At 50.7% G+C, this 10000-nt stretch overlaps 1 protein-coding gene and 1 pseudogene across 6 annotated transcripts in view; one reads left to right on the forward strand and one right to left on the reverse strand.

The window, feature by feature from the left end:
* Window positions 1–706: 706 nt before the first annotated feature.
* Window positions 707–10000, reverse strand: part of als2b (alsin Rho guanine nucleotide exchange factor ALS2 b) — a 47294-nt gene continuing 38000 nt past the window's right edge. For 4 of the 6 annotated variants that reach the window (XM_060055350.1, XM_060055356.1, XM_060055352.1 and 1 more), the window contains 11 exons: window positions 9182–9346; window positions 8354–8471; window positions 7913–8070; window positions 5414–5539; window positions 4840–5016; window positions 4218–4275; window positions 3956–4017; window positions 3398–3547; window positions 2992–3088; window positions 1828–2577; window positions 707–1751 (listed from right to left, as the gene is read on the reverse strand). In XM_060055350.1, the coding sequence (XP_059911333.1) occupies window positions 2539–2577; window positions 2992–3088; window positions 3398–3547; window positions 3956–4017; window positions 4218–4275; window positions 4840–5016; window positions 5414–5539; window positions 7913–8070; window positions 8354–8471; window positions 9182–9346 (1150 nt within the window). In that variant the 3' untranslated portion in view covers window positions 707–1751; window positions 1828–2538. Of the gene's footprint in view, window positions 1752–1827; window positions 2578–2991; window positions 3089–3397; window positions 3548–3955; window positions 4018–4101; window positions 4276–4839; window positions 5017–5413; window positions 6327–7886; window positions 8071–8353; window positions 8472–9181; window positions 9347–10000 lie in introns of those variants that run through there. The other 2 variants (XM_060055353.1, XM_060055354.1) reach the window with 2 other exon arrangements.
* Window positions 5740–5856, forward strand: LOC132462184 (5S ribosomal RNA; annotated as a pseudogene).

Raw genomic sequence — 10000 nt, forward strand, 5'->3', positions numbered from 1 at the left:
GGCGATTTTCATTGGATTAGGAAATTATGGGCGGGACTATTTTGTCCCGCTCACGGACGCTCTGTCATCTACGGATACGAATACTTTTGCTACACATTTACCACCTAGGGGTGTTGCAAAACAACCTGCAAAAAAACCCACAGCTGAGACTTGCAGGAGCAGATTCGAGCAGTTGTAAAATGGTTTTGTGCTCGCTCATTAAAATGCTGAATTAACATAGCGTTCACAGATGTGCAACTTCTGATGCATTTGTTCAAATTTGGGTTTACGAATGCACACCTTTTGGGCATGTTCTCAGATTATGAAACACGGGTGTGCGAATGTGTTTTGCACCAACTGCGCTGCAATAATTGTAGCAAAAGGATTTGTGCACCTGTAACACAGATTAGCGTACTCGTAGACCCTATTTTGTGTTTACAATGGTATAAAAAATATTTATATTTTTTTTACGACTACAAATGTACTGTTACACATTTGTGACTTTAGAGTACACATGCAAAATAAATATATACGACTTCAAATTTACTGTGACTTTAGTGTACGCATTCAAATTCTGCAGTTACATGTGCTAAAGACTTTTGCTACAATAATACCTTCATAGACTCCTTCCCCTGATGACGTCACGGGAAAACCCGAGTCCCGGTGGTTAATTAAGGACGACACACCTTCACAATAAAAGCCTTGTATATAAAACACGAGTTCAATGTCCCAAACGAAATGACTTTATTGCATGTCGACACTGAAAATTTTTCATACTCAACCGTTTCTGAGAGCCTTCCAACAAATGAATATTTTTAATTAAAATGAAACGTCATTATCGATAATTAGTCGGTGCACTTATATAACTTAATAAACGATGTGTGAAAAAATAAAACCGAACAGTGAATAAATTGTATATAATTACAGCTTCTTCTTTTCAATTGGTTCACAGTGTCACGTGCAGTCACCACGCAATTAGCGGTCAATTAACCAATTACTTCAGTCCAATTAGGTCAGTCCTGTGCTGCGATTTAATTCCAAATCAACCACGTCGTTATTTCAACCCTTTTTACAGACGTCGTTGCATGACATCAATGCTCATAACAGTCAGTTGAGGTCTTAAATTAACTACAGCGTTCTGGTAGTAGACTTATCCTAACTACAGCGTTCTGGTAGTAGACTTATCCTAACTACAGCGTTCTGGTAGTAGACTTATCCTAACTACAGCGTTCTGGTCGTAGACCTATCCTAACTAGGTCAGTCTGCCTCATGTCTCCCTGGTTCAGAGGGGCAGACCATAACCAGGTCTGTGATGACTTGTGGTTGTCCTACACTGACGTCCTCACAGAGGAGTGGAGTAACACTCAGGAACTACTCCTTGGCTCACAAGGAGCTAGACGTTCTGGAGTGGAACCTCCCCCCTCGCTGAGGTCATCGTAGGAGGAGAACCCTCACTTAGAAACCTTGGGTTCTCAGGGAGCTACGGTTAATCATCGTTAATGAACACTTAACTCAAACTCATCGTGAGGTTCTCGTGTATTTGAGGCGAGCTTCTAGAAAAGTACTTCTGTCGTATGGCGTTATAACGCCGGTGTCAGTTTCCAACAAGACGAACGACCTGAAGGATGCATACTGAGAATGTAAACCTTCTCCCACGTTCCTTCTAATGCTCACTCGGTCTGGTAACTTGGTTTGTGTTCACCATCCTCACTTTGTCCATCTATCTCCAGGTGGGCTGAAGACCTCCTCAGACCAGTGGAAGCCAAACCGTGCTGAGACCCCCTCCTCCACCACCTCCAACCAAACTCCAACTACCCTATTGGCTCTCAGGGCAGGACATCACATGACACTTGGTTCCATTGATCGTCACCGCGTCCTCTGGTGAAACCCCAGTGGGTCGAGGAGCAGGCCAGTCTAGACTACGTTGACGTACTGGGAAACAGAGGAACCAAGGATGGTTTGACTGGTGGTTGAGATCCCGAAGGTCTTAGACCAGACACTACAGAAGACATGTTAGAAACATCTTCCTCCAATGTGACCGTTGCATCACTGTTCTTCACACCATGGTACAGTTTGCGGGGGCCCCAGGGGTCAAAGGTCACAGGGGTGGACTTGGTGGGGCCCAAAGGGGTCAAAGGGGTGGACTTGGTGGGCCCCCCAGGGGTCAAAGGTCACGGGGGTGGACTTGGTGGCGCTCCAGGGGTCAAAGGTCACGGGGGTTGACTCGGTTGGGCTCTAGGGGTCAAAGGTCACGGGGGTGGACTTGGTGGGGGCTCCAGGGGTCAAGGGTCACAGGGTTTGTGCGTCCAGTATCAGGTCCAGAACTGGTCTGAGCGGGCGGGGGGGTTGTGCTGGTAGTTTAAGTGTCAGTGAGTGGGCGGGGGTGGGTGTGGTCACGAAGGTGGAACTCCACCTCTCTGGCCCCGCGCCCCCAGACGGTCTCCTCCCCCTCTTCTGATCCCCTATTGGCTGACGGCGGTCACATGCTCCACGGCTCCAGGGACCCCCTCCAGGAGGGGGGTGGGAGGGGTCAGAGGTCGTCGTAGTGTATCAGGGGCGTTAGGTGATCTTCTCATGCTGGATCTGATAGTAACATGCCTGAGAGACACACACACACACACACACACACACACAGGTTTAATTTCACACAAATTAACGTGTTTGTGTGTGTGCATTTGTGTGCATGTGTGTGCGTCTCTGTGTGAATGTGTGTGCGCGTGTACATGTGTGTGTGTATGTGTGTGTGTGTGTGTGTGTGTGTGTCTGTGTGTGCGTTACCTTCAGTGTGGTGAACATGATGCCGTGCTCTCCGTGTTAGAACAGTGTGTCTGTGTGTGTGTGTCTATGTGTGTGTCACTCTGTGTGTGTGTATCTACGTGTGTGTGTGTGTGTCTCTACGTGTGTGTGTGTGTGTGTCTCTACGTGTGTGTGTCTTTACTCTCTACGTGTGTGTCTCTACGTGTGTGTGTGTGTGTGTGTGTCTCTACGTGTGTGTGTCTCTTTGTGCGGTACCTTCAGTGTGGTGAACATGATGCCGTGCTCTCCGTGTTGGAGACAGGGGTCCATCAGGTCCTCAATCAGGCGAACCTCTGACCCCAGGTTCCTAATGCTGACCAATCAGAGCACAGCGAGCCCATCAGCATCAAAGGGAATGATGAACTAAGTCTATAATCATCTAATCAGTCATAAATATAAGAAGAACTAATAAAGTTAAACACATAAAGTCATCACCATCATCACAATAAAGTCAGTCAGTCAGTCAGTCAGTCAGTCAGTCAGTCAGTCAGTCAGTCAGTCAGTCAGTCAGTCAGTCAGTCAGTCAGTCAGTCAGTCAGTCAGTCAGTCTGTCTCTGTCTCTGTCTCTGTCTCTCTCTCTCTCTCTCTCTCTCTCTTCTCTCTCTCTCTCTCTCTCTCTCACCGGGCCCTCAGCACCACGTAGAGGAACACGGGGAACAGGTCGTCCATGGACCACAGGAAGTCGGCCCTCAGCAGTGACTGCACTTCCTGTGTGATCTCCTCAAAGGTCAGCTGGATGACCTTCAGCTTATCAGAGGGGGTGAAGGTCGTGCTGGAGGACACACACAAACAGAGAGAGAGACACACACACAGTCATACAGAGCCACACAGAGAGAGAGAGAGAGAGAGAGAGAGAGAGAGAGAGAGAGAGAGAGAGAGAGAGAGAGAGAGAGAGAGAGAGAGAGAGACAGTCATACAGAGACACACACACACAGGGACACACGTGGACACACACACACAAAGACACACACACAGACACACAACAATGAAGAAAAAAGTAAGCTAGAATGAGCAATTTCACGATAACAAGTTAGCAAAACCAAGTTTGCATTATAAATTAAGCATACGTTAGTAAGCACTATTAGGTTGGCTGTAGAACGTTAGCCTTACTAAGTTAGCAGTAGCAGGTTAGCCGTGGCACATTAGCCTAACCAGGTTAGCATTAGCACGTTAGCTGTACCTGATCTGCTGCAGGGTTTCCACGGCGGAGGCGAAGCAGGCGTCCTTAGTGGTGGACAGGATCTGACACAGAAAGGTAGAATTGGGACATTAGCTAGCATGGAGCTACCGGTATATACATCAAGCTACGTCAATCAGTGCTAGTACCTGCTGGTTCTCTCCCAGTAGGGGCAGGCTATATCTATAGTTTAATCAGTGCTAGTACCTGCTGGTTCTCTCCCAGTAGGGGCAGGCTATATCTATAGTTTAATCAGTGGTAGTACCTGCTGGTTCTCTCCCAGTAGAGGCAAGGACACTGGGATGGAACTGGGCCAGAACTTCCTGAGGAGAGATTCAGTTACACACCACTGAGTACCAGTGGATCGAGACAGCGTTGAATAATGGATGTGATAATCAGTGTGTGTGTGTGTGTGTGTTTGGTCTACTCTCTAAATATACCAGACAGTGAAAGAGAGCTAACAACATGTATCAGCATGACTATTAGCATGATAATTTGCTAGCATAGCTTAGCATGTCATTAGCATGCTAGCACATTATCATGCACGTTCTAACGTCATGCTAAGCATGTCGGCAGAAGCATGCTAGTGAAATGATTAAGCGTACCAAAGATGTCGTTAGTAAGCTAGCACATTGTCATGCTACTAGACTATAATGTATTGTGTAATGGGCTAGCAGGCAAATGTACTAGCATGCTAACGACATGTCATTAGCATGTCGTCACTAGTGTGCTAATGTGCTAACTAGCATGCTGATGTAATAGCATGCTATATAGTAAACTAGTACCCATGCTAATAATGTGCTGATAATGTGATGATCGTGCTAGCACATGCTAATACAGGTCAACAGCATGCTAGTGGTGTGCTAACGGCGGCGGCGGCTACGTACTGCAGCACCCCCAGGAAGGCCAGCAGGGCGAGGTCTGGCTGGCGGTTCAGCCTCAGCACACAGTCCCAGTAGAGGTCCTCCTCCTGCTCCCCACACAGGGCGTACAGCGTGAAGAGAGGAGGGTACAGCCTGGGAAGGAGCAGGGGGAGGAGCAGGGAGGACGAGGAGACCACCCGCCTAGAGAGAGGAGAGAGGAGTCAGAGGAGGAGAGGAGAGGAGGAGGAGACCACCCGCCTAGAGAGAGGAGAGAGGAGTCAGAGAGGAGGGGAGGAGACCACCCGCCTGGAGAGAGGAGAGGAGTCAGAGAGGAGGAGACCACCCGCCTGGAGAAAGGAGAGAGGAGTTAGAGGAGGAGGGGAGAGGAGGAGAGGAGGAGGAGGAGGAGTCAGAGAGAAGGAGTCAGAGAGGAGGAGGAGGAGGAGAGGAGAGGAGGAGGAGGAGGAGGAGTCAGAGAGGAGGAGGAGGAGGAGGAGGAAGAGGAGGAGGAGAGAGGAGTTAGAGGAGGAGGGGAGAGGAGGAGGAGGAGGAGGAGGAGAGGAGTCAGTTCTCCTTGTCTACCAGCGGTTAAACCTACACCGGCCTGGGGGAGTGCGGGGCCGGGGGGCCGGACCCTGGGGAGGAGGTCTTCTCCTGGGGGAGGGGGGAGGAGGGAGTCTCTGGGATGACACCGCCCTCCTCTGGAAGGTCAGGGAACAGGAACCTGAGAACACCCATTCAGTACCGTTCATATTCACTCACAACAAGAGCCATTATTATTCATAGTCATTCATAAAGATATGCGTACTAGCATGATGATGTGCTAGCATGCTAACGCAGAGCCTAGCACTACAACGCCCCCACTACAACCCCCTCTGACGCTGGTGAAGAGGTGCTAACCCTAGCTCAGCATTACCCTGGTAAACGAAGGTTTAACCCCCTACGTACGCCCGATCTCGTCTGATCTCGGAAGCTAAGCAGGGTCGGGCCTGGTTAGTACCTGGATGGGAGACCGCCTGGGAATACCAGGCGCTGTAAGTGGTGTCGGGTGGTGGCCAGTAGGTGGCACTCTTCCCTCTGGCCTTAACATCACACCCCATGCCCCAGTGCAGTGACGGGGACACTGTGCTGTGGAAGGCGCCGTCCTTCGGAGGTGACGTAAAGCCGAGGTCCTGACTCACTGAGGTCATTAAAGATCCCAGGGCACTTATCGCAAAGAGTAGGGGTTTCCCCGGTGTTCTGGCCCAACCAGGCTCATTCAATCTGGCCCCCTAATCATCCCCCTGTATAATTGGCTGACTCATTAATTCCCTCACTCTCCACCTCAAGCTGGTGTGTGGTGAGCGTTCTGGCGCAGATTGGCTGCCGTGCATCACCCCAGTGGGGGCTACACACTGGTGGTGGTGAGTGAGGTCCCCCCTTCACTGTAAAACGTCTTTCTGTGTCGAGAAGAGCGCTATATAAAATCAATCCATTATTATTATTACCTGAGGATGGCGAAGAGACTAACCCTAACCCTGGTTAATGAAGGTTAACCCCTACCAGTGGAGGCTTCTCCATTGAGGAGAGGGAGGAAGATCCTCCTTAACATTGTTGAGAATAAAAAATGTAGATTGCCCAGACAACTGTAATGAATTAATGCCCTTAAATATGACTACTTTAATGCCTTTGAATATATAATGTTCGTTTCCCTGGGTAAAGGGACATTAGCACCCCCTATCGCCTTTTGACAATTACTTCAGGGAGGAAGGTCCTCCCTCAGCCTCCGTTGACTCCCATTCATTTCCCAGAAAGTACTGGCGGCCGGTGAATAACATGTGTTTCAATGGGAGAGAGGAGGAAAGTCCTCCTCTGAGTGGGTGTGACCTTACAGGCGTCTGATTCACGCAAAAATCTAGTCGCGCTGCGCTATGAACCAATCAGCAGGATCCCTGGCTGGTGAGCAGTGTTGCCAGGTTGGGCACATTTCCCACCCAATTGGGCTACTTTTAACCGCTTTAGGCTGGGAAAATTATCATTGGGCGGGAAATTTACCCAATCTGGCAACGCTGTCGATAACAAACAAACCCGCTCTGCCTGCATTGCCGCTCAGTAGAGACGCAAAGCAGGTGAAATCATCTGAAGGATAACGAGATTCTAACATTTGCGAATAAAGTGTACAATGGAAACATTGGAAACAGAGGACATTTTTCATGTTTAATTACACAAAGCATTCCATTCATTGAGTTACAGTGCTAAGTTAGCGAAAAAGGTAGACCACTTTGCAAAATCGAGATCACCAAAAGTAATGGCAACGTCAGTGTTGTGGGTGCTACATGGTTTGCTAGGTACTTATGCCTTACTGGTAGCATTACTAGCAATCGACTGTATTGCTGGCCCTGTTTGCTAATGAATAATGGCAAATCTCCAACGTGGGCTGTTCATGGTTTCCCTGATGTGAAAAATCTTGATAGGGCAACCAAACGCCACGACTAGTGTCAAGTTCACGTTGGTGCTGCTATGCGACTTTCCTTGCTAGGCACTATGCCTATAGATCAGGTTGAATCTAGAATAATGTTCTCGTTCTTTTACTAATTTGCTACTCTGAACGTTCTGTTTGATATTGTGGAAATGGTGTGGAAAGGTTGAATGATTCAGAGCATGATGCATTTTAAATGGCATCACTTTTGGTCAGTCTTTTCTTAAAACAATTGTACCTGAAAATAAACATAGCTAAGTTACAACCAATAACTTCAGTCATTGAGGGCAAAAATAGGCCCAGATTTTTTTTGACTAATGGGCTTTGCATTCTTTCCTTCTGCCCTTGTAGTCCATTTCAAAGACATGCTGCCCACCAGCTTTCAAATTACAGTGATGCCACTGGTGGCTTTGTATCAAATTTATTCACATAACTATCCCTCCCTACTATTTTGTAGTTCACCAAAACACCCTGAAACAACTTGAGTCTCACATTCTTATGCCACCATACACCAACAGTGCAAGCAGGCCAATGGCAACCAAGCGCGCGGTTCTTCCTCCCTCACTTTAAAAACTACCAGCCGCCACTGACCCCTACCTACCCTAACCCTAACCCTGGTTAATGAAGGTTAACCCCTACCTGACGATGGTGAAGAGGCGGTCCAGGTAGGACTTGATCTCGCTAACGGCCTGGGGCAGCAGCCGGCGGTTGGCCCCCACGCCCACGTAGGTCATCCTGTAGACGGCCACCAGCACCTCCAGCAGCCGGCCCAGGGGGTGCAGCGGGCTGTCACAGGCCTGGGGGGGGGGGACACGTTACCCAGGGGGGGGGGGGGGGGACGCGTTACCCAGGGGGGGGGGACACGTTACCCAGGGGGGGGGGACGTGTTACCCAGGGGGGGGGGGGACACGTTACCCAGGGGGGGGGGGGGGGGGGGGACACTTTACCCAGGGGGATAATGAGGACGACTGCTGGGCTAACTACCACTAACCTAACAGCTGCTAGGTGAACGACTGCTAGGCTAACGTACAGCTAGGCTAACGGACAGCTAGGCTAACGAATGCTAGGCTAAGGGCGTACCTTGATGAGGTAGAGGCGGATCTTGGTGTAGCGCTCCATGGTGATTGGCCCGCTGTGCTGGGGGATGACCTCCAGGCTCTCCAGGGTCCGGCTCATACTGCGGGTCATGACCTCTGGGCTGAGGGGTCAGGGGGAGGAGCCAGAGGGGAGGGGGAGGAGCCATATAGGAAGGGGGAGGGGCCAGATAGGAGGGGGAGGAGACAGAGAGGAAGGGGGAGGAGACAGAGAGGAAGGGGGGGGGAGACAGAGAGGAGGGGGAGGAGACAGAGAGGAGGGGGAGGAGACAGATAGGGGGAGGAGCCATATAGGAGGGGGAGGGGCCAGAGAGGGAGGGGGAGGAGACAGAGAGGAATGGGGAGGAGGGGGAGGAGCCAGATAGGAGGGGGAGGGGCCAGAGAGGAAGGGGAGGAGACAGAGAGGAAGGGGGAGGAGACAGAGAGGAAGGGGGCGGGGTCAACGAGACGGACGGACAGGGTATATGTGTTTGTGTGTGGTTCTAACTTTGCGCGTGTGTGTGTGTCTAACTTTCTGTGTGCGTGCGTCTGTCTGTCTTCACCTGTCTTGCAGGTGTCTGTCTGTCTGCCTGTCTGCCTGTCTGTCCTGCATGTGTCTCCTGCTGACGGTGTGTGTGTGGACCTGTCCTGCAGGTGTCTCCTGCTGACGGTGTGTGTGTGTGTGTGTGTGTGTGTGTGTGTGTGTGTGTGTGTGTGGTGTGTGTGTGTGTGTGTGTGTGTGTGTGTGTGTGTGTGTGTGTGTGTGTGTGTGTGTGTGTGTGTGTGTGTGCGCGCGCGTGCGCGCGCGCGCGTGCGTGCGTGTGTGTGTGTGTACCTGTCCTGCAGGTGTCTCCTGCTGGCGGTGAGGGCCACAGCGATGCCCTCCCAGGCTCTGGAGGGGGGCCCCTGGCCGGGGGCCATGCAGCCGAGGGCCGCCCAGCACTCCTCAAACACCGAGGGCCACTTGTCCTCCGCACACACGCACAGCCGGCCCAGAGGACTGCACACACACACAGAGAGAGAGAGAGAGACACACACAGAGAGAAAGACACACAGAGAGACAGACACAGAGAGAGACACACACAGAGAGAGAGACACAGAGAGACAGACACAGAGAGAGAGACACACAGAGAGACAGACACAGAGAGAGAGACACACAGAGAGAGACACACACACACACACACACACAGAGAGACACACACAGAGAGAGACACACACACACACACAGAGAGAGAGAGACACATAGAGACATACACACAGAGAGAGACACACACACACACAGAGAGAGAGACACACAGAGAGACAGATATACACACGCACACATAGACAAAAAGGATTTTAGAAATCGGTAAATAATCCTTTAAGTTGATTTGATGGTCCTGATTGAGAGAAAGAGTGAGTGAGTGAGTGAGTGAGTGAGTGAGAGAGTCTCACTGTGTGTTAGTGAGAGGGTGAGTGAGTCTCACTGTGTGTTAGTGAGAGGGTGAGTGAGTCTCACTGTGTGTGAGAGGGTGAGAGGGTGAGTCGTACGGCGGCCGTCTCCTCTCGGGGTCAAAGGGCTTGTGGTAGGTGTTAGTGAGAGGGTGAGAGGTGAGAGGGTGAGTCTTAGGGGGGCCGTCCCCTCTCGGGGTCATAGGGCTTGTGGTGGTGTTAG

The sequence above is a fragment of the Gadus macrocephalus genome, chromosome 7 (genome assembly GCF_031168955.1).
Source record: "Gadus macrocephalus chromosome 7, ASM3116895v1".
NCBI classification, from domain to species: domain Eukaryota; kingdom Metazoa; phylum Chordata; class Actinopteri; order Gadiformes; family Gadidae; genus Gadus; species Gadus macrocephalus.